Genomic DNA, 23,946 nt, shown 5'->3' on the forward strand with positions numbered 1-23,946 from the left:
ACAGGTCCTACAATCTCAATCACAAAGGAGGAGGTTGGCGCACTGATGTAATGGCCTGCCGCCGCCGCCGCCGCCGCCGCCGCCGCCTTGGCAGAAGAGGAGAGCTTGTCAGCACAGACCTACTAATCCCCCCCTCCTCCCCCCCCAATATCCCGCCTCGGATCAAGGGTACATCCGATACCGCTGGAGGAACGCCGGGCCTTCAGCGATTCCCGTTGATTCCAACGACCCACTGAGGGTTTTCCGTTTTTTTTTTTTTTTTTTCTAATTTTTTTTTTATTTTAACTCTCATTCGAAACAGGAAGTGCCTCCGAAACCGGAAAGCCTCCCCCCCCCCCCCCACCCTGCCCTCCCACCTCAGCAAAGTTTACGTTTATGCGATTTCAAATAAAGACGTGTCCTCTCGGGAAAGTCAGCTGCTTCTCTGGATCAGCATTTATTCCATTATTTGGATTCAAAGATGATTTATTTTTCTATTCACCAATTTTTCAGTGGCAGTGTGTTACATTTAAAGCCCGGTTTACCATATTTATAGGCAATTTGAAAGTTTACATCACTGAAACTTTATTTAATATTAATAATACTAATCCATTTTATTAAAGGCGTCTTATTCGACAGTCAAGGACATTGTACAGACAGATACATAAACACAAAATATAGCTGTAAAAGACAGAATAAAAATAAAAACAGTAAAAGACAAAGTGGTAAAAATCAAAAATGAAGTAAAAGTAACAGATCAGTTGGTGTCAGATGGAATAGGCCTGAGTAAAATCACTTTACATTAAAAAAAGGGTTAAATACCAAAAAGTACCATCGATGGAGAAGAAGACTTTTCACAACATTGCCGACTTACACCAGTTTCAGAGAGTGACAGGGTGAGTGTGAGAGTGACAGAGTTGTGTTATGTTATGATATGTTAGTTATGAAATGGGAGTGATAGAGTGAGTATCAGAATGACAGAGTGAGTATGAGAGTGATAAAGCGACTATGGGAGCGACAGGGTGACTATGAGAGTGACAGTAAGTATAAGAGTGGCAGAGTGAGTATGACAGTGACAGAGTGAGTATAAGAGTGACGGGGTGTCATGGTGCCCATTTTTTTAAGAATAAGGGGGATGTGCAGAATTACGGCAACTATAGAGGGAGGAAAGAGCAGTGGAAACTAGACTGAGAGCAGAAGTCAGCATTTGTGAACAGCAGTATGGTTTCATGCCTAGAAAGAGTACTACAGATGCAGTATTTGCGTTGAGAATGCTAAAAGAAAAGTACAGAGAAGGCCAGAGGGAGCTGCATTGTGTTTTTGTAAACTTAGAAAAAGCATATGACAGGGTGCCAAGAGGGGAGCTCTGGTATTGTATGAGGAAGTGTGGAGTGGCAGAGAAGTATGATAGACTGGTGCAGGACATGTATGCTAGCTGTGAGACACAGGTACGGTGTGCTGTAGGGGTAACAGAGAAGTTCAATTTGGAGGTGGGACTCCATCAGGGATCAGCTCTGAGCCCCTTCTTGTTCACAATGGTGAAGGACAGACTGACAGATGAGGTTAGACAAGAATCTCCATGTACCATGTTTGCAGATGACTTTGTGATCTGTAGTGAGAGCAGAGAAGGCTACAGGGAGTGGAGATCAAGAAGTTGGAGGATTTCAGGTTTCCAGAGCAGCAAAAGAGGTGAAGAGACGGGTCCAAGCAGTTTGGAATGGGTGGAGAAAAGTGTCAGGGGTACTATGTGATAGAAGACTATCAGTCAGAATGAAAGGAAAGGTGTACAAGACAGTGGTGAGACCAGCGATGATGTATGGACTAGAAACAGTCACAATGACAAAAAAACAGGAGGCGGAGCTGGAGGTCGCAGAGATGAAGATGCTGAGGTTTTCTTTGGGAGTGACCAGGATGGATAGGATCAGGAATGAGTCTATCAGAGGGACGGCACATGTTCGATGTTTTGGAGAAAAGGTCAGAGAAGCCAGACTGAGATGGTTTAACCATGTACGGAGGGATAGTGAATATATTGGTAGACAGATGCTGGAATTGGAGCTTCCAGGGAGGCAGTCATGGAGGAAGACCAAAGAGAAGATTATTTGAAGGTAGTTGGTGTGAGAGAGGAGGATGCAGAGAATAGGGTTAAATGGAGAGGATTGGTTCACTGTGGCGACCCCTGAAGGGAAAAACCAAAAGTAGAAGGGTCTATTATTGCATTGATCATCTTTGGGGTACAAAATAGTGATGACTGTAGTTTGATAAGATGCAAAACTATATTTAATGTTTATTCATTGGACTTAATATGGCTGCCCTTGCACAGCGTTCCATCATACTTTACTTTAAGAGAAAATAAAACAAATGCAATTTTAAACAGGATCATTAAATATAGCGTTTTATGCTACTAAGCTACTTTACAGCTACTTTTGGCAATGTGCTTGGCCTTTCCAGAAAATGCTCCTGAGCATGAGTGGGGAAGTTTGTGAAGTTTAGTGTGTGTGTGTGTGCGTGTGTGTGTGTGTGTGTGTGTGTGTGTGTGTGTGTGCGTGCGTGCGTCTGAAACAGCCGAGCGAAATCCGATTGAATTTTCAAGTGAAGTGGAAGCACAGAGCCGAGTCTGAGTGATCTCACCCAACTGCGATTCTGTATCTAACATTTACGTCAGTGTTGAATACTCACAGGAATTATCTTCTTTGTTTGTTTGTTGCATGCCAATTATCATTTTTCCCAGGAATGTGCAAAAAATAATTCATCCTCAAGATGTTTAACCAGCAGACGGCCACTTTAAAAAAAAAAAAAAATCAGAGTAGCAGTCAGCACTTCTGGAGTGATTAGAACTTCTATAGCGGTTAGCGCTTCTGCCACAGTTAGCGCTTCTCTAGTGGTTAGCGTTTCTGCAGTTGTTAGCGCTTCTGCAACAGTTAGCACCTTTGTAGCGGTTAGCGCTTCTCTAGCGGTTAGCGTTTCTGCAGTTGTTAGTGCTTCTGCAATGGTTAGTCCTTCTGTAGTTGATAGCTGTTCTGCAGTGGTTAGCGCTTCTGTAGCGGTTAGCGCTTCTGCAGCAGTTAGCACTTCTGCAGCAGTTACCCCTTCTGCCGCGATTAGCGTTTCTGACCTTTGCCCTTTTGGGATTACAATTGTATCGGAGGATTTAACGGTTCGGACATATCGTACTTCATCTGAAGTGCCAGTTGCGTTTGTTAGTCCCTCGACGTCTTTCGGATGCTTTGAGGTCTTCCTGAAAATTCAGAAAAACCCAAAGTCCGCTCATCTGGTTGGGTTAAAACTAAACATCTGTGATTCACAGGGAAAGCGGAGCGGGTCGGAGTCTCCAGAGGACACGGCTCTGACTCTTAAAGGTCAAGAGTCCCACGGCTTTTGGCTTCTCTCGAATGGAGCAGAGGACGGACAGACATATCGACTGAAGGTGCTCTGGCACAGAAATAACACGAGTGAATTATTAAACTTCTCTGCCTCCACTGACTTCAGCTTAAGATTTTCGTCTCTCCATAAAAGTGCAGACGTATGACTGGATCCCTTCATGGCTGGTAAGGCACTGACTTCATCATAATCAGATTTACAAACATAAGAACCCGACAGAGTAGTTTATTCACCATTTGATTTACAGCAATTAACAGGCACAAGCGCCCTCTGGCATGAGGCAGGAGAACTTCATGCCTCACCTACTGCCTCTTCACAGCCATTTTATGATCGCTCAGCACAAGCAACTATTAAAGCACATACAGTTGTTGACAAAAAAATGTAGTTCAGACAGCAAAAGCGAGAGAGAGAAGGAAATATATTCTTCGTGCAGAGCATGCCAGCAGTCAGCCATCATTGCGCAAGCTACGTTGAGGCTCAACAGTCTGCGGCCTCACTACACATCTCTTCTTAGTATTTGAACAGGTAATTTGAAAACCCAGCCATTTTGAATAAAAAAATAATCGCAAAATTGGTGAAGTTCAATGAAAAATACCTTTATAGTACAAAAACATAATAAATATAACAGTAAATACTATTTTTCATTTTACTTTTCTTTCTTTCCAAGATTTGCAAGTGAGGAACGGCCTCTCCTGCCTCCCCTGCCTGCATGTCACTGATTATAATATATTTCTATAATATATAACATATATAACAATAACTAGTCATACTTTTCACAAAAAAACAGCTGTTGCTTTAATATTTATTATGATCCATATGATGGATCCGTGTAGATCCATCACAGGGCCACAGAAAGAGACTTACAACCATTCACTCTCTCATTCACATGTCATCCAGATACTCAATTATTCACACTTCATGTAGAGGAAGTCAGAGCAATCATCCACTGTGCAGACATGTAAATGTTCATATATATATATATATATATATATATATATATATATATATCATATATGTATATATATATATAATATAAATATAATGTAACCAATGACGTAAAGTCAGGGGAGGCAGGAGAGGCCATGCCTCACTTGCCAATCTTGGAAAGAAAAAAATGTAAAAGGAAAAAAAGAATTAAATGGTTGTATTGATCGGTGATTTGCACAATAATAATAATAATAATAATAATAATACATACGATTTGTATAGCGCTTTTCACGGTACACAAAGACGCTTAACGGTATTTTTCATTGAACTTCACCAGTTTTAGATTGTTCTTTTCTTCAAAATGGCTGGATTTTCACATTTACCATTCAAATATTGAGAAGAGACGTGCAGTGAGGCTGCGGACTGTTGAGCCTCAACATGGATTGCGCAATGATGGCTGACTGCTGGCATGCTCTGTACTAAGACCCTATTGCTGTCTCTCTGTATGTCACCATTGAAATTTTTAAACATTTTTGCTATATCAACTACATTTTTTGTCAACAAATGTATTTGTGTTACTATTTTCTAGTGCTGAGAGATCATGAAACGGCTTCAACGAGCCACTAAGTGAGGCAAGCAGGTCTCCTGCCTCATGGCTTATTGGTAAATAGGCTCCTTTGTAGGACTCATATGTTTGCAAACCTGATTGTGATAAAATCAGTGCCTCACCAGCCATAAACCTCACCACATGTCACTGAATATAATATGTTATATACATCCGTCAAATATCAGCTTGTATCTGCAAGCGCTTTACACTTCATACCTCAGTTTAATGTTCACTGTTTCTTGTAACAGTGCATTTTACTGCTAATTTGCACGCTATTATCATTATTATTATCATAATAATAGTAATTATTATTATTATTATTATTATTATTATGCTAATTTCATGTCACCGTGGGATTGTGAGAAACGTCCTCTCCATTCCTCTGTATGTCGAGTACATGCAGAGAAATGGACACTATATCTAACTTTGACTTTGAATTTGATATAATTGTACATATAGTTATAGTGAACAATTTCATTACACTTGCAGCAACACTATTATTATATGGTTTTGAATGTTTATCTTGTCAAAGTTTACCTTAGAAACACGGGAGTTCCTCGTTTTTTGGTCCTTTCCTTCCAACCCCGCGTCTTCTTCCAATTTCCTGCCGCCGCCTGGTGTGCGTGTAGCGGTACTGCGGGTGATGGAGGCACCGAGAAGAACGAATAATCATGTTACACTTGTTCTTTATTTATTTCTATTTATTTTTTCTTAATTACTTTTCCATTTCTTAATGTATCTATCGATTTATTTTTTCTTCTTCCCTCAAATGGATTTGTTACAAAAAGTGCAATTTCACAATTGAACCATGATCAATTAGGGATTGTCCAGTCCTGTATTATGTTTGGCTCACTTTATTATGATACATCGTCTCAGTCTTGAAACGTGATTCTTTATTTATATATTGATTTATTCTATATTTAAATGTTTTTCAACGTATTTATCCGATTGTTTTTGACGCTGGTTGGTTCTCCACAGATACTGACAAAACGTGTTTGTTCCCCGCTTTTCTGCGCCTTCCGTCACGCAACATGGCAGATTATTGCGTGCTCATGCGTGATTCACCCACTAATTCACGCTAACGAAGACACGGACACACACACACACTCACACACGCCGATCCCGCCCACTTCCACCGAAGCGTGGACGAGCTGTCGCTGCGAATCCAACTTCACTGTGGACGACAAAAAACAAACAGTAAAACACACCTCGAAACCAAATCATTAACAAATCTATCTATCTATCTATCTATCTATCTATCTATCTATCTATCTATCTATCTATCTATTTTTTAAATTAATATTTCATAACTTTTCTAAATGTGGACTTTTTAGTTTTATTTATTTTCTTACTTTTAATTTTATCGTTTATTTTACTTTCTATTATCATTATTTTTATTAATTGTAAATTAATAATAATACTACTAATAATAATCTCTGTTTGGCTTTTCCCTTCGGTGATGTCCAAAGCAAATCATCCTTTCCAAAATAACAACAACAACAACAAAAACAACAACAACAACAACAATATAATAATAATAATAATCTTCTTCTTTCAGCTTTGCCCTTCAGGGTTCGCCACAGCGAATCAACCTTTTCCATAATAATAACAACAACAACAACAACAACAACAATGATGATACTGATAATAATAATTATCTTCTTTCAGCTTTTCCCTTCAGGGGTCACCACAGCGAATCGACCTTTTCCATAATAACGATAATAATAATAATAAACGTTATCATTAATTATGATATATTATAATATACAATAGTGATCATATATTATTAATATATCATTATTGTTATTATTATTGTTAAATCTATAATAGCATTTGAGGCCGATCGCTGAGTTCTTATCGGAGATCGACTGCTTTTGTCTGACGTCACATCCCAGGCTAATCAATCGAGTGAGGAAAACAGCAGCATCGGCGGCGACGGGCGGCACTTTCTGAGGCAGAGATGGTGAGTTTGTATGAAATTCTGCTTTTATCCGTCGGTCGGGCGCGGTGTGATTCTTGTAAGCACGGCGAAAAAGGACAACATGACGCCAGGTTTGTTTTAAACGATCAAAAGGATTACGCCACGGTGACAATTTGCTCTTGAAGCTAATGTTAGCAAGCTAATCTTTGGTTGCACTGTGAGTAAGCAAAACCTTTTGCAAGCTATTCCCGTTAGCGGAAGCTATACCGGTGTCATAGTCACATTAATTCGTTTCCGTCTTTTAGCTTTTTCTATTCTCGGATTTAGATACGTCTGTTGCCTGCTTCCCTTTGTCAAATAACGATAAGTGGTTTAGTTGTGCCCCTTTGACAATCAATTTCCATGACATCTAAATAGCTAGCATGCTAACGCACGGTAACTGCTAACTGATATTAGCAAGCGCAGGATGAATCCGCAGCAAGCGTCTTTCACTTTCGTTCTCTGAAATTCACAATCGTGCTGTAACGACATCGCCGTTGCGTTGCTGGTGTTGTCGTTGATTTTAATTCATTACCCATAACTCGTCCGTGATACTTTGATCGACTGACGGTCTGTGAGCGAGCATTACTTAGCTTTCTATTAGAATCCCGGCGCAGTCACCAAGCGTCACGTCCAGCAGTCATCCGCCTCCTTAAGGTTGATGCTCCCACCGGCTGCACCGCAAAGGTGCTGCACTCATAACTTATTTAGCCATGTCGGTAATCCAACCCCAAGCCCAGTGCTGGAAACAAGTCGATGAGCCTGTATCCGAGCAAAGCCCTGGCAATGCAAGACAGTTATGTAAGATCTGTGTTGGGTCCCTGTCCCTAAACTGTGAGGTGATCGTTTTGTTGTTGTTGTTGATTTGATTCTCAACGTTGCTTTGTTTTTTAATCCGCAGTTTCGCAACCAGTACGACAACGACGTGACAGTATGGAGCCCACAGGTATGTTGTGCTGCCTTTCCCTTTAAAATGTCCGATAATAATGAATCAAGACGTTTAGGTGTCAGGTGCCGCAGCTGCAAAGGCTTGATGTCCCGTTGTTTCTGTTCCCGTGTGTCGTCCAGGGCCGTATTCATCAAATTGAATACGCTATGGAGGCGGTGAAGCAAGGCTCCGCAACCGTCGGACTCAAATCCAGAACCCAGGCGGTCCTCGTTGCACTAAAGGTACATTTCTCTCACTGTTCATTTGTGCTGTGTCATTATTGTTGTTCTATTATCATTGCGTTGTTGTTAAACCATTTCTGTAATAGTTGCTTGCTTGCATTATCATTCAAAAGGATGTTTGGTGTAGGTACTGCAAAACCATAAAAATATTATGTTTAGGCTTATTGTGATCATGTATTAGCCCAGATGCTGGTGTCTAAACCATTTGATGCCCCTCAAATGTACATTATTTGGGAAAAAAAACTCAATCAATATTGTAAAACTACCTCTCCAAGCTGACCATTACAAAGATAAATCGTAATTCTTCTGCACGGAAGCTTGTTTGTTTTGAAAGCCTTACGTTACGCCCGAAAGTCCTCATTAAGATCACGCTGTTTCTCTCCGATACTTGTGCTTAAATGTCAATTATTCCGGTTGAGGACTTTTCAAAAAAGCAAACCGTGCATCAGAGGTGTGTCAATTTATTTGTGGATCGCCTCTGTAATTTTACAAATCAAAACAATGCCCTCCTTGACACCCCGTGCTGATACAGGCATACAGCCGTGTGTGTGTGTCACATGATTCCATGACGTGTGTGTGTGTGTGTGTGTGTGTGTGTTGGCAGAGAGCCCAGTCAGAACTAGCGGCCCACCAGAAGAAGATCCTCCATGTTGACAACCACATCGGCATCTCCATTGCCGGGCTGACTGCCGACGCCAGACTTTTATGGTGGGTGACGGACGCCTCTGGATTCAACTTTGACTAAGTATGTGTGATTAACATGCTCCTCACGCTTTGCTCCCAACAGTAATTTCATGCGGCAGGAGTGCCTGGACTCCAGATTTGTCTTTGACAGGCCCCTCCCGATATCGCGTCTCGTCCACCTCGTTGGCAGCAGTATCCTTTTTTTTTTTTTTTGGTTCGTTTTGTTTATCAATCATAATCTGCTAATCACGTGACCAGGCTCGATGGTAGAAGTCTGATTTATCTGCCGGTTAAGGTTAACTAAGCTTGAAAATGAAGTTTAAAGCAAGAAGGAGCTTAACTGACGCTTCAGAAACCCAAATCCCGACACAGAGGTATGGACGGAGGCCCTACGGCGTTGGACTCCTCATCGCCGGCTACGACGTAAGTCCCCACGCCGCAAATCAGAGAACGCCGCCGTCAGAACGTGGTTATTTTCAATGTAAAGGCAACCCATATTTCAAAGATAGTGGAACTGTGACTTCTAAGTGCATCGACTCAAGTTTTCCGAGATGCAAGCCTCTAATTCGACATTTGTTTTTTGCTTTGTGACACGCGCTGAGATCCGAGTTAGGAGCAAGCAGGATAAGAGCGGATGTAAACGCCGCTGTCTGTGAAGTGGCGTTTAAAAACAGCCGGACGTGCCGCTTGGTTGCCCCGTTAGAATGGTGGAAAAACATGTTGTCGACTCGTCGATCCGTGAAAAGACAAAGTTGCGTTCAGTGAGATACCGCGAGGGAAAGCATCATCTGTGAGAAGGAAGGTGACATTTACGGGGATTTGGTGCAGCAGGCGGACGAAGCATCGGAAGAGTCACTCAAAGCCGGTCGGGGACGGTTAAAAGTCGAGCGGCTTCACTCTGTCGCTAAATTGAGTTGAAAATAAAGTGTGCAATTTACATTTAGCAACACATTGTAGCACTAAATGTGCAGCAAGTTAAAAAGGGATAGAGCTAGAATGGGGAAAAAAAATCCCCCAACCTCCTCTGCCCCCACCCATCTTTGCCCAGTCTTCAAGTTAAGACACTTGATCAACCAGTTTATTCCTCTTTAGCGATTTTATTTTTTTACACATTATTTGTTATTTATGAAGTGCATTTTTTTAAAAAACGGGTGGGTTGGAACAGATCAGTTGCGTTTCGATACACGAGCTCGATCACAGAACAAATTGGACATGGAATTCAAGGTATTACTGTATCTCTGCGGGTAATCAGGATTCGCTGTTTGACAAATAAATATTTATATTTTTTAACTTCTTGAAGGACATGGGACCACACATCTTCCAGACCTGCCCGTCTGCAAACTACTTTGACTGCAAAGCCATGTCCATCGGGGCACGATCGCAGTCCGCCCGCACCTACCTGGAGAGATACATGGACAAGTTCGCAGACTGTGAGAACCTTTTTTTTTTTTTTTTTTTTTTTTTTTAAGAAGAAGAGCAAACTCCGAGATGTATTTCAATATCGAGAAACCCGCTGCCGTGTCGTCCCCAGGCAACCTGAACGAGCTGGTCCAGCACGGCCTCCGCGCTCTCAGAGAAACCCTCCCCACCGAGCAGGACCTCACCACCAAGGTACTCCGGCCTCCCGAGTTTGTTTTTAAGGTTTTTAAAAAAAAAAAACCTCCGATATACCGGTCGCCTCTGATCGACGCTGCGCAAACTTGCAGAACGTCTCCATCGGCCTCGTGGGGAAGGACATGGAGTTCACCATCTACGACGACGACGACGTCGCGCCGTTCCTGGAGGGGCTGGAGGAGAGGCCACAGAGGAAGGTACGTCCAGCATTTCTTCGGTTCCCGTATCAACCGTCAAATCGTAAAGCGCGTCTCGTCAGCCAGAGGGCGGAAAACAAAAAGATATATGGTCCAGTGAGCTGAGAGAACACTGGACGCCGACGTAGTTCACGGCATTTGCGACTCCTCAAGGTCAAATTAAGAGCCCAGTCCAAATACAATTGTTTTCTGGCTCAGCGTATTAGGTAAAGAAACTACATTACCCAGCATGCAAGCAGACATAAATGCTAGCCTTCCTCGCTAGCTTAGTTCTAGCTGGAGGTTGTTTTCGGCCTGAGACAAGCCGAAGCCCTGCACGCTAAAAAGCTTGTGTGCGTGTGTGTGTGCGCATCAGGTCGCCCCACCCGCAGACGAAGCCCCCGCTGGAGACGCCCCGGACGAGCCCATGGAGCACTGAGGCGGCCCACCATCTCCGACTCCCGACCCGAGAACGGCCCCGGGTGGAGGGAGAAGCGCGTCGTGACGCGCCACCCGCTGGAACAGCTATCCTGTCATATTCCAGAGAACATCAGTCCACGTGATGTTGCTTTTGTATGGGTAAAGTCGACCTTTATTCGAAGAATAAACTCCCTTTTTTTTGGAATTAAAGACGTGTTTTCACTGGCCTCGTGACATTTCGCCACCCTGAACAGGACGAGCAATATAGAGGATGAATGAATTCGGAAAGACGGTTTCTGAATGTGACTTTATTTCCAGGTTGCGCTGCCCCCAAAATTAAAACGCTCTTATTAATAAGTTTGAAACCATGTTTACGTTTAAATTCAGATGTTTCAAACTTGGCTAACGCCCTTAACACACAAGCAAATTATCCTATTAAATACATCCATTTGTGATGTCACAAATTCTCCTCACACACACACACACACACACAGCATGACAGCACCTCAGTCTCAATGTGCTGCTAAGTGACTGGTTACTTTCTTGACAGATGAGGCTTTCCACCTTCGCAAATCCTCTGGGATTGAAGTAATCGAGTACTCTCATGCTGTTACTACTACCTGAACAAATACTCCTCCCGGGTATTTGTTCCTTTTTTTTTTTAATTTATTTTTCTAAGCATTTTGATTCTTTACTCGTGCTGGTGGGTATAATTCACAGTCCTGCATTTTAGTTAAATCCTGCAATCTAATTTTAATTATTTGCATTCAGATAAATAATTATTCAGCCTGAATATATATATTTTTTAACACCGGGGGACCAGGGGGAAAAAAAGTAGTTACAAATTTGCATAATTTAAGCTTGAAACTAAATAAATAAATAATAATAAATATTACTTTAAAAAAAAAAAAAAAGGCTAGTCAGTAGATAAAATTAAAATGTGAAAATGCCTTGGCTCGTGTTTTAATGAGCCGTTAGTTTTTGAGTTTTTTTTTTTTTTTTTTTTTTTTTTTTTTTTTTTTTTTTTTAGTCCCGTCGGTCATCACTGCACCTCCCTCTTCGCTCTCCTCCTCCTGCTCCTCCGTCTGACGGACGGACCCGTCTCCGCCGCCGGGTCCTCCATCTTGTCCTGCTCCACGGCGGAGGTCACCCTCAGCGTGACCTCCAGCTCCTCGGCCACGACGGCCGGGTCGACCGCGCCTCCGCCCTCCGAGCTCCCCCGGTTCGCGTCGGCGTCCCCCTCGCTTCCGACGGGACCCCTCGAAAAGTCCGAACCCCCGTCGTCCGCCGCGGCCCCGGCGTGGGCGTCCGTCCGGGCCCCCGTCCGCGGCGCCGCGTCCTGCTGGTGCTGGCAGCAGCAGTGAGGAGGGTCCCAGTACTGCCGGGGCTCCTCCGGATAATCTAGTGGCGGGTGGAAATTGCAAAAATACGGGGAGTCATTAATGCGCACTTGGAAAAAAACACAAATGTGTAACGCCGACCTTCCCAGCAGTCGGGGGGTTTCTTCTCGGAGGGGATCCCCTCCACCAGCTGCCCTTCCTGCATCACCCGGGTGATCTCGGTCAGCTGCTGCAGGAGCTCCTCCTCCTGGTCGGCCATCACGCCCATCACCCTGTGGCAGGCGGAGAGGTCAGTGGCGACCACGATTCGATTTGACGTTGTCGGTGGTTTTGTTAGTTGCAGACGCATGTTTTAGCTTTTTACAGTCGGCTCTGTCTGAGTCGTTCCACATATACAGACATACAACCATTCAGCCGTTCACACTCTCATGTTGACATCAAACTCATCGCATAGTCCAGGGGTCGGCAACCGGCCGTGCCGAGTGGCTCGGGACAATAAATTCCAAGTACACTGCTCAAAAAAGTAAAAGGAACACTTAAAAAACACATCCTAGATCTAAATGAATGAAATATTCTTATGAAATACTTTGCTCTTTACACAGTTGAATGTGCTGACAACAAAATCACACAAAAATGATCAATGGAAATCAATTGTATCAACCCATGGAGGTCTGGATAAGAATCACACTCAAAATTAAAGTGTAAAAACAAACTCCAGGCTGATCCAACTTTGATGTAATGTCCTTAAAACAAGTCAAAATGAATCTGTGTTGCTTCCTGAGACACTGATTTCACACAAGTGTGATTGACTTGGAGTTACATTGTGTTGTTCAAGTGTTCCCTTTATTATTTTGAGCAGTATATTTAATTGAAGTGTATTTTATTTGTATTAGTTCTTTTTTTTTTCAAATTTTTGTTCTAATTTGGGAGATTATTGTGATCTTGAAATACTAAAAATTGAATTATATTTATTATTTTTCGACGCTCAAAATAAATGTCACACTCGCGGAAGTCGGTTTACTCGCCAAAACGCAGTTTGGAGGCAAACAGGTAAATTATAAAAATCTTTATATGTAATGAACTGTTCCTCTAAAAAATAAATGACGAATTAATATCAAAAATGAATTGATGAATTTACGCCCTAAAAATATTGTTGAGGTTAAAGAGAAGATCTTGTCACTGTGGGAAAATTTGCCACTAGATTTTATTAGAAGATGAATCGGTAGCATGTACAAGAGGAGGTATAACGTTTACAAGGCTATTGGTGGCTATTCTGGTTATTAAATAAATCTTTTTAATTTTGCCCAATTTTTTTTTTTTACCATAATTTTTGTGTTTTTTATAGAAATGAGAAAAGAAAATATCGTTTTAACAATGTCACAAGATGTTTTTTTCACCGAAAATTCATTTTGTTTTCAAATTTCGAAGCAAAATATCGCAAAGTTACTTTTTCATTTTTTTCCTTGCCCGTTTCTTTTTTTTTTTAAGACTCATTGTATAAAACCCCCAGATGCATGTGAGAAAAAACGCCCGGGCCGCACTAACACAAACATTTGATTTCAGGCAGGGGGGAACACAAAATAAATAAAACCTCAAGACCCACCTTTTCCAAACCACCTACAACACCTGAGACTTCTTTCCCAGTACTACCAAATCATAATCTTGTGTTTTCCCCCTTAATATTTACATTTACTGTAATCTCCCCTTTACTCCCACTCAGCCTCTCCCAATAACTGTAAAGCGTCTTTGAGTATCATGAAAAGCGCAACAGAAAACCTATGTATTATTATTATTATCATTATTGAAATATGGTTCCGAGGGCCGCGATGCTGAGACCCCTCGTTTACACAGGGTGTAAAAGTAAGAAAATGAATTAATTCCTCTTCCTTCAGCTGAAGGGAATATTCAAATGTTTGTACATTTTTAAGAACTTAAAACACTTGATAGCTTTAACACTTTATATTTTATTGTTTTTCTTATTCTCCCTCCTTCCTACTATTATCTATTATTGTTATGTTTTGCTTGCATTAACTCACCTATACTATAACAGTTACATCACTAGCTTCAGATGGCTTTTTGCTTCATGATCATAATAATTTATCATCTATTTTGATTACCTTTTCTGATAGTATTTTATGGTGTTGCATGTCTATATGATGTGAGAATGACAGGGTGAACAAGTGAATGGTAGCCATCCACATATGACCTCCTTCCTACTATTATCTATTATTGTTATGTTTTGCTTGAAACTCTGGCACAACAATTTCCTTCGGGATAACTAAAGTTGTTCTTATCTTATCTTATCTTATCTTATCTTATCTTATCTTATCTTATAAAGCAATAAATACAGTGGTACCTTTATTTTAGACGTCAAAAAGTAATTGCCGCTCCCAGTGTTTTCTTTTCCGTGGAAACTAGCTCTTAAAGGTTGCCGACCCCTGACATAGATATTCACCCTCTCATTCACATATCATGTAGAAACAACCATTCACCCTCTCATTCACGCATCACAGAGACACACAACCATTCGCTCTCATTCTGCTATCGTTATATCCAGGGATTTAACATCGACGTCGGTAACAACAGAAATGCAGCCGAGAGATATAAAAGCTGATCCGGATGCGAGCTGTTAAGATTTGATCGGATTTAGCGGATTCAGATCGATAAAACCCGAGCCGGGTGAACTGGACGTCCTGCAGGAGCGACGCTTCTTAGCGTCTCTACCGACAACAAACCGGGGAAAAGCTCCCGACGCTTTGGAGATAAAGCCCTCCTCCCACGCGCCTTCCGAACAGCGACAGCGATTCAACGCGCACTTGGTGGATCTCCGCGTCAGAACGTGGCGTCTCCAGACAAAGGAGCGTCACCTGCCCCGCCGATGAGATTACTGGAAGCGGACGAGACGGAAAACCGGTGGATGGCAGGGAGGAGCCCGCAACCTTCGCTGTTGGGGAAAAAAAAAAAAAACGGCGCCCACCTGTCAGGGCTCTGGTGGGCGTGGGAGACAATGTCCTCCATCACCAGCTCCGTCTCCCTCAGCTTCTCCTGCAGCTGGGCCAGCTGGAAGTCGGCTAGAGGAAAACAGAAAGGGAGGAAGAGGAGGTGAAGCTAATCAGATCAGCGTACGGGAAGGCGTCGCCTTAAGTTGCGAACAAAAAAAAAGCAACGTGATGGGATTATTTGTGACGTTTTGTAGCTTTTTTTTTTCCCCCTTAAAACAGTTGGGCCTCTTTGCAGCAACAACTCTGTGACTGGATGAGTCATTTTTGAACGTTTAGACTGACGTGAAAGGTAGAAATCTCCGATTGGTGTATGTGCTGGAGGTTTATTTTTATTTTATCTTTATTTAATGTATTCATTCATTCATTCGCGAGCCTATCCCGGCTGTAACTCGGCAAGAGGTGGGGGTCACCCTGGACCAATGTTCCCCCTAAGCTGCGCAATTGCGCACTACTCGCGCACAAAAAAACCTATCCAGAGCAGTGAACGCACTGCAAGTGATTTAGATATGTAACATTTTTTCTGTATCACTTTGCTACGTAACTCTGTGAGTGACTGATGTCCAGCCAATCATACGATGCGATGCAATCGCAGCCAATCACAGCGTTGCCAGTACTAGCTCAAATGCTCCGCCCATACACGCTATATAACAATAATAACAGTGTGGCGGAGTTAAGTGATGCTAATGCGAACATGCTAACCCCTTATCATGGCGAAACGAGCGGGCAGTTGGAACGGCTGTCTGAGTTTGTGCAAATAGAAGAACAAGCGGTGAAACTGGGTGAGATTTTTTTTTCTGCTCTGCAAAACATGTAGCGAAGCTAAAGTAGTTAGCGAGTGTTCTGATAGAAAAATACAAACTAAATGGAAGCTGTGATCCCAGGTGTGATACTGGTGCGTGGCCACGCAGCGTGCACATCTAATGTCGCTCACATTGGTCCTCAGTGTGCTCAGGGAGGTTGTCTGTATGCACAGACATATGAAAAATTAGAGGGAACATTGCCCTGGACGCATCCTACGTGGGTCACAGGGCCGAGTAAAGAGACATGCAATCATTCACCCTCTTATTTACATGTCATGTACAGACATGCAACCATTCACATTCACATCATTCAGATACAACCATTCACTCACTCATTCATATAAAATCATATAAAGCGATGCAACTCGTTTAAACATAGACATGCAAATATTCACCCTCTCACTCATCAAACATTAAATACAGATATGACACATTCGCTCATTCAGATGAGATATAGAGACATACAATCATTCACTCATTCATATCATATAGAGATCTATAAACATTCATTCAGGCGTCATGTAGAGACGTGCAACCGGTCACACATTCACAGCTCATACCAGCATAAACATTAAATCCGTTAATAATACATACAACTATTCACCCTCTTGTTTACACATTTGACATAATATATATTGAATATAGATTTCTAATCTATATATAATATATTTTCCTTTGGGTCTTAATTTTTCTGCCAAACGTGTCTATCTGAATGAGCCCAGATACTCACTGATCTTCCTCTTCATGTTCTCCGAGCGAATGGAGGGGAACCTGCTCTCCGACGGTTTCTGGTTGCCCTTCGACGTGATCTGACAGAACACACAGAATTAAAACAACAATAAGCAATTATATTGCGAACAGAAAACACACACACACGTATATATATACCGTAATTTCCCGACTATTGAGCGCGCCTCAATATAAGCCGCACCGGCTAGCCGATCGCTATCTCGGACTTCCTACTGCGCACTGAAACCGTCAAAGTCGTCTTCTTCGGTGTCGGAGTTGAACGGACTCAGTATTTCCCGCTCATTTCATCGGTCCGATGTGACGAGGATAAACGTTTTAGCGGCGTGAAGCTCGTTTGCGTCCCCCACCCAAAAAAGTCCATATATGAGCCGCATCGTTGTTTAGGTGAAAAAAGTCGCGGCTTATCGTCCGGAAATTACGGTATATATATTTATATACTGTATATATCAACCGGTGACGCCCTTAGCACAAATTAAACAAATTAATTAATGTGGGATTTAATTCAGTTTACAGTGTTGTGACTCAGACACCTGAATTCCCCTGCATATACAGCAGTGAGGTGCGGTGATGAGGCACTGACGTTTACCGTAGCTTGCTATTGCTATTTCTTTTATTCTGTAGCCGAATAGTAAGACGGATCCCTGGGATCAGCAGAGCCCCCTACCGTGAGGCACCGTCACTGCGTGCCTCACCTACTGTCTCTTTGCAATCGTTGATGAACAACATTATACACATCAGCTAAACTATGGAAATTTAGTTCATATATTAAAAGTGTTTGAAAATTTTAAAAGTAACATCCACAGAGACAGCAATACGGTCTCAGTGCATAGCATGGCAGCACAGTTAGCATAAACATTGTGCAATCCGTAGTCACCGCACGTCTCTTTTTCATATTTGTACGGTAAATGTGACTTTTCTTTTCGGCGATTTTGAAAAAAAACAATTTTTTAAATTGTTAAGTTAAGTGGAAGATAACTTTACGGTACAAATCACTGAGTAAATATAACATTTAATACATTTTTTAATACATTTTTCATTTTACATTTTTCTCTTTCCATGATGACAGATGAGGCCCGGCCTCCCCTGCCTCTACTGACTGCACGTCACAGACATACAGTACTACTAGACCTATATATATATACATATATATATATATGTATATATATATAGACTGCTCAAAAAAATAAAGGGAATACTAAAAAAGAAACCTAAATCTGAATGAATGACATATTCTCATTAACACCCTATGTTAGATAAGCTGCTTCTCAATATGGTGTTCATCTTTTTCCATAATGATGGAGGGATGGGAGTGGAGTCGTTCACCTTGAACAGGATGTAGAGGATGTAGAGCAGGATTCCGAAGCCGTACACGGGGATGATTTGCCCCGCCAGGTTGGACTTGCCCGCCGTCCCCGCCCCCGGACCGGCCCCCTTGGCCCTGGCGACGGCCTCGGCGTTGTGGGCCCTGGAGAAGCCGGAGGCGGCCGCCCTCTGACCCCGCCCCTCCGGCGCCACCTGGCGGTGCACCATGGGGGGAAAGTGGCCTGAGCCTGCCGAGAAAGAGCGTTTGACATTTTAGAATTGAAGAAGAACAGGATGTGCTTTTCATCGTCCCGTAACGGGGACATTTAAACTCCAACAGCGGAAAAGAAGGGCGTGCAGGAGATGTATTTCGGCTATAAACATCATAGGTTTAAAACAGTAGCATACAATGTATCGTAAATGATTTAGGAAAAACGTTGGCATGATGTCATTTTGGAATATTTATTTAAAAAAAATTGTAATTACTGCATGAAAAGGGGAGGTAAAAATAGATTTAAAAAAAAATGAACAGTAGGTGAGGCTGTACTTTCATTCCAACCCTGCAAAGTGTAGCATATTTATAGAGGCTATACTTTTATGCTAACCCTGCATTAAAGACATGCTAAAGGGTACAATTAGAGAGTAGAATTAAGGTGTATTTGAATATGGTAAACACAGGGGCTTCAAGGAGCAGTTGATGTTACAAAAAAACATAAATGAGCAAAAAAAAAAAAAGATACAACGACATAATTTCCATTTCCGACACGGACTAATCAACAACCCCACCACCAGCGTCCAAACCCCTCCCGCTGATCCGAACCCCCTCTTTCGGTCATAAGAATTAGAGTAAGAGTAAGATCAACTTTATTTATCCTGAAGGAAATTGTTGCGCCAGAGTTTCAAGTAAAATATAACAATAATAAATAATTGTAGGAAGGAGGTCATATGTGGATGGCTACCATTCACTTGTTCACCCTGTCATTCACATATCATATAGACATGCAACATCATAAAATACTATCAGAAAAGGTAATTAAAATAGATAGATAAATCGTTATGAACATTAAGCGAAAAGCCATTTGAAGCTAGTGATGTAACTGTTATAGTATAGGTGAGTTAACGCTAACCCTGCGCAATACATTTTTACATGTTTATAAATAGAAATGCGAATAGCCACTTCTGTAAATAATTTTACACTAAGTTAAAGAGATATTTATCTTCAAAAAGAAAATCCAGGCATTTAAACCAAAAAAACAGTGTCAGAATAAAAGTAGCATTAAGGCGTTTTTGGCGCCCCCTTCAGGGAGGATACTGTAAACGCAGGGACTATGACACGCAGGTGATGTTAAAAAAATATATATAAATGTGCAAAAAAAAAAAATAATAATAATTTCCATTCGACACATGGACTAATCGATGACCCCATCACGGAAACCGAGCCCCGCACACCCCGTTGCGGGGCCATCGTAGGAGGGGGCGGGGGGGGGGGGGGTGAGTGGGCGACCCGCACACCGAGGAAGGTGACGCACCGTCCGGCCGCTCGGCAGCATCCTTCCGCCCCCGGGAGAGCAGCATCTTCGGCAGCAGCAACGCGACGCAGAGGACGAGGCAAGTAGCGAGCGTCACCTTCTGGAACGTCGACATGGCCATGACGGCGGGAGGTCACCGGCACCGGCGGCCGGAGGAGCGGCGATGCGAGGCGGTTGCGACGACGCCGCGTCTCGTCCACATCGGGCTCCACTTCCTTGTTGGCCTCGGGAGCGGAAGTAGAGGCGGAAGTGCAATACCGCTTATGGCCACTAGATGGCGCCAAAGCGTCGCATGATCGATTTGAAACCAAGGCATCGGAATCTGAAACTGTGACACTAGTGTTTATTATCATATGTACAGTGTGGAAACGTGTTTCCCTGTACAATGAAATTTGCTGTTTGCAGTGCATTTGGATTGGAATTAATAAATAGGTTGTGTAAACTTGTGTAAAATTTTACACCCCGCGGCCACATTCGTCCCGTTTTGCTCTTTTATCCGGCCCGCCAAACTACTTTCTTTGAATATTGTAATAAGTATTTTGAATCAATATTGAATTTAGAAACTCCTTTTTTTCCTTTTGTTTAATTTCATATGGATGATTACATAAAAAATAAAGTCAGTACATTCATATGATTATGAATGGTTTTAAAGTTGAAATAAAATGCCAAAAAATTTAAATTGCACTTTTCATTTTGTGTAACTTACATGATACCAAGTTAACCTGCGCATCAAAATTAAAGTCCAAATTTTTCCTTTGTTTGAACATAAAGGAGAACAGGTAATTATAAAAATCTTGATATGTAATCATCTGTTCCTTTAAAAAATACATGACAAATAACCTGAGATTCATGAAGAAAAGTAAGTGCAATTTCAACAACCCTATGCCTCAGTTCTGTCTTTTCAGTTCACCGTGCATTTTGTCGTATTTGATTTGATTTGATTTGATTTGATTTCAGGCAGGGGGCCACAAAATATTGTTCCAAGGGCCACAATTGGCCCGCGGGCCGCAAGTCTGAGGCCCCTGATCTACAGGATAAAAATTAAAAAAAATAGACAAGTTGTTTACATAGTGGGAAGTTATATGCATGGCATGAAGGGTGATGTATGGTGTCGCATATGAACAGTGTTGGCAGTGCAACTAAAACATTAAGGACAGCTTGGTGTGCAACTCAGAAAGTGAAGGTGCAAGGAAGTGCAACCGAATATTCCTGATTCAATTCCGGCTCCTTAAATTATTAAGATATATTATGTATTGTTATTATTATTATTATTATTATTATTATTATTATTATTATTATTATTATTATTATTATTATTGTTATTATTATTATTATTATTATTATTATCTAAATGGCAGTAGTTGCATGTACAGTGCTGCATGTAAGGTGCAGGAAAAAAAAAATAAGTGTCAGATGCCATCAGACTCCCCAGATAACCCCAGATGAAAGAAATAAAATTAAATAAAAATTAGATGAGACGAACAGATAAGATAAGATAAGATAAGATAAGATAAGATAAGATAAGATAAGATAAGATAAGATAATGTCAAAAAAAGAAATAAATGTGAATGTAAATATAAATAGAAAGGCAGAAGACAGAAGGTAGCAAGACCAAAAAAATAGGACTTATTGGACAGCAGACAACACCACATCAGGGATGACAATGGGCAACATCAAGGAACAGTGAGGGTGAAAAATACACAACTCAAACTAAACAACAATACAAATGGAGTGACAAAGATAAATAGCAATGAATAAAATAAATGAACAAAAATAGGCAGGATGTGTGCAGGCTGGGAAAAAACAAGGATAGCAAAGTTTTAGGACATGACGTGAATGAGTGAGATTGTGGAATTGTGGAAGCAGCACAGGTGCACTCAGGCCGCTCAGAGTTGTAGAATAAATAAAAAAGACAATAAAATATAAGTAGTCTCAAGGTTTAAGATGATATGTTACAAGAGCAAAATTCAACCAGATGGGTAACAAGATGAGATGAGATGACATGGTGTTATTGCTTGTTGTCTAACAGAAAAATTGTGTTGAAAAATAGTGTGTGTGTGTGTGTGTGTGTGTGTGTGTGTGTGTGTGTGTGTGTGTTTTGTAGTATAACATTTCTCCTGCATCTTTAACTTTCCGCCTTAAAAAACAATTCCTTACTGTGAATGTTACAATCAACTTCCTTATAATCCTTGAATTATCATGTGTATCCTGTGTTTTTGTTTGTTAAATCAAAAATGACCATGTTTAAATCTAAAAAGGATAACAAGTCTTTTTCACTCCTTAAAAATATCATAATATGACACTTTTGAAAAGCTGTTTAGATGTCTCCTGTGGCATTTGAATTTTCTCTTCAAATTAATTATTTTGTTTGTTTCACTTAATAAACCCAAAGAAAATTAGTAATGCTAATGAATCAACCCTTTTTTTCGCCATAGCTGCAACAATCAACCCTTTTTCCAATCATAAATGAGTTGTTCATGTTATAGGCTTAATCATCCGTGTTTCGAGATCCAACACTCGCTGTATGATTTTTTTTTTTTTTTTTTTAAATAAATATGTTTGCTTTCTCCTTCACCCTGACAGATTCTCAGGTGAGGAGTAAGGTTAGGGTGTTTTTTTAATCTGCAACTTGACAGTTGGCTCTCACTAAATCTTACTCACACCTTCTGAAGTGCATCCAACTGCTTCCCTGGTCACGGTAAATCTTGGTAAAGATAGGAATGTAAACATTGTATGTTTTTATCAAGGAAAATGCTAGCAAAAGTCAGCAGAGAATGTGCAGAAGTGTAAAATGTATTTCAATTAATGAGAAAAGTTTGGTCAAAATATCAATATCTTATTTTTTCCTGTTTTTCCTCACTTTCTCATAGCTATTTTTATTCTTCTAATTTAATGCATTTTTCAAATGTTTGAGTAATTTATTTCGGCTAGATAAATTAGAGAAAATAATCATTTAGTTTGATTTATCTCTTTTGCTTCTTTTTTCCCCCTTGACACTTTCCAGCATTTTGCTGATCTGCAGAATGAAAAAAGTCATCATGAGTTTGTTGTTTTTTTCATCGATTTCATAGTCATTTCAAAATAATTTCTGCAAAATAAATCCTTTTTCTATCTTTAAATTCTCAGTTATTGATTTTGTTAAGATGCAGTACTTGCAATGACCACTGGGAGCGCTAGTGAGCCAATGTAAACTGAGCCTGCCTGCAGGAGACGAAGAAATAGAGGTTACTTGAAAATATTTGATACTTGAATCGGTAAAATATGCAGGATCATGTACAGTAGCTTCAAAGAAACTGAATCATCTCTTCCCAGTTTATACAAAGCATTAAATTTTTATGAGGCAAATACTCGTATAATTTAATCCCCCCCCCGTCCTGGTCGTGATCCCCGCCGCCGAACACGGAGGCCGACTCGTGTTTGAGATGGGAGTGAAAAGACACGGGAGGCCGAGCACAAGTCTAACACACTCGTGTCCCGTCGTCACGGCAAAGACAAGACAAAGACGGCGAGGAACAGTTGATCCTCCGCAAGCAGATCGTGTTTGCCGAGTGCTGCGGGGTTTTCCCGAGCGGAGCTAACCGCAGTAGACCGCTGGGTGTCTTCCAGAATATTTGCACATGTATTCTCATACATGATGGATTTCTTTTATCGGTGATGAGAAGACGGTGAAAAGGCTTCACCGTTAATATTAATTCCTTGTGTGTTTTGACGGATGTAAAAAAGCATGTATGATTGGTAGCGTGTGCTACTTGTTGACATCGGTAAACTCGCGCAGCGGGATTCAACATAATGAAAACTATTTTTCAAGAGGATACAAACACCAGCTGGAGACAGAGGCCAATGCAACCGTCCAGGAGACCTATTCATGTTTAATAACATAATATTGTTTTGCTTTGCAGTTGAAATGGAGGAAATTGTCTGTTAGCTAATTCCTCGCTTCTTGGCTGAACTAGCTCAGAAATCGCTATTTGTTTTAATGCTCTCTTTCTCTCTCAATCCGTCTATTTTCTCCAAAATTATCTTTGAGAACATATCATCATCTGGCAATGCAGAATATGATGTAAATCTCGTTATTACTGGATGTAAGGCAGAAAATAGCATGATATTTGATAATTGCCAGTTAGTGATTCTTGCCAGGTGTTAGCCATTGATATTTGTGGAGTTAAACTCTGGTGTTAAACACAAAAAAGTGTGTTTATTTCTTTATTTTATTATCAGATGTTTCAAGAGACTTTATAATGATGCAGCTCTTGTTGCTTCTTTTCTATTCACCCGTTTCTAATAATAAGCGATACATAGCTGCCGTTC

At 41.2% G+C, this 23,946-nt stretch overlaps 2 protein-coding genes and 1 long non-coding RNA gene across 4 annotated transcripts; 1 reads left to right on the forward strand and 2 right to left on the reverse strand.

Moving 5' to 3' along the window:
- Positions 1 to 277: 277 nt before the first annotated feature.
- LOC147232381 (uncharacterized) lies at positions 278 to 7,719 on the reverse strand. Of its 2 annotated transcripts, XR_015106349.1 has the most exons (4): positions 7,441 to 7,719; positions 6,003 to 6,065; positions 5,429 to 5,525; positions 278 to 3,214 (listed from the first exon to the last, which is right to left on the reverse strand). It is a non-coding gene; the product is annotated as an uncharacterized LOC147232381 (long non-coding RNA). The 2 variants fall into 2 exon arrangements; XR_015106348.1 differs by lacking the exon at positions 7,441 to 7,719 and having other exon boundaries at positions 6,003 to 6,513.
- On the forward strand, positions 6,756 to 11,125 carry psma1 (proteasome 20S subunit alpha 1). The gene is made up of 10 exons (XM_086149207.1): positions 6,756 to 6,854; positions 7,753 to 7,797; positions 7,920 to 8,021; positions 8,626 to 8,729; positions 8,809 to 8,897; positions 9,058 to 9,128; positions 10,006 to 10,135; positions 10,237 to 10,316; positions 10,412 to 10,516; positions 10,872 to 11,125. The coding sequence occupies exons 1-10, from the start codon at positions 6,852 to 6,854 to the stop codon at positions 10,932 to 10,934; spliced, it is 792 nt and encodes a 263-aa protein (XP_086005333.1). The 5' UTR covers positions 6,756 to 6,851; the 3' UTR covers positions 10,935 to 11,125.
- An 86-nt stretch (positions 11,126 to 11,211) lies between these two features.
- On the reverse strand, positions 11,212 to 19,883 carry ric3b (RIC3 acetylcholine receptor chaperone b). Its single transcript, XM_086149206.1, has 6 exons — positions 19,639 to 19,883; positions 18,131 to 18,357; positions 16,788 to 16,866; positions 15,233 to 15,326; positions 12,397 to 12,527; positions 11,212 to 12,316 (listed from the first exon to the last, which is right to left on the reverse strand). The coding sequence occupies exons 1-6, from the start codon at positions 19,757 to 19,759 to the stop codon at positions 11,958 to 11,960; spliced, it is 1,011 nt and encodes a 336-aa protein (XP_086005332.1). The 5' UTR covers positions 19,760 to 19,883; the 3' UTR covers positions 11,212 to 11,957.
- Between the last annotated feature and the right edge of the window lie 4,063 nt (positions 19,884 to 23,946).

This window comes from Fistularia commersonii, chromosome 7 (assembly GCF_037954325.1).
Source record: "Fistularia commersonii isolate RoL2024-O1a breed Wild chromosome 7, RoL_Fcom_v1.0, whole genome shotgun sequence".
NCBI lineage: Eukaryota > Metazoa > Chordata > Actinopteri > Syngnathiformes > Fistulariidae > Fistularia > Fistularia commersonii.

Excerpts from the sequence above, each read along its gene's own strand:
- psma1 (XM_086149207.1), top strand. Across the intron at positions 7,798-7,919 it reads TGACAGTATGGAGCCCACAG|GGCCGTATTCATCAAATTGA; the intron begins GTATGTTGTGCT and ends TGTGTCGTCCAG. Across the intron at positions 10,136-10,236 it reads CATGGACAAGTTCGCAGACT|GCAACCTGAACGAGCTGGTC; the intron begins GTGAGAACCTTT and ends TGTCGTCCCCAG.
- ric3b (XM_086149206.1), bottom strand. The coding sequence starts at position 19,759 with ATGGCCATGTCGACGTTCCAGAAGGTGACGCTCGCTACTTGCCTCGTC. Across the intron at positions 15,327-16,787 it reads GAACATGAAGAGGAAGATCA|CCGACTTCCAGCTGGCCCAG; the intron begins GTGAGTATCTGG and ends GTTTTCCTCTAG. Across the intron at positions 12,317-12,396 it reads ACCCCCCGACTGCTGGGAAG|ATTATCCGGAGGAGCCCCGG; the intron begins GTCGGCGTTACA and ends ACCCGCCACTAG.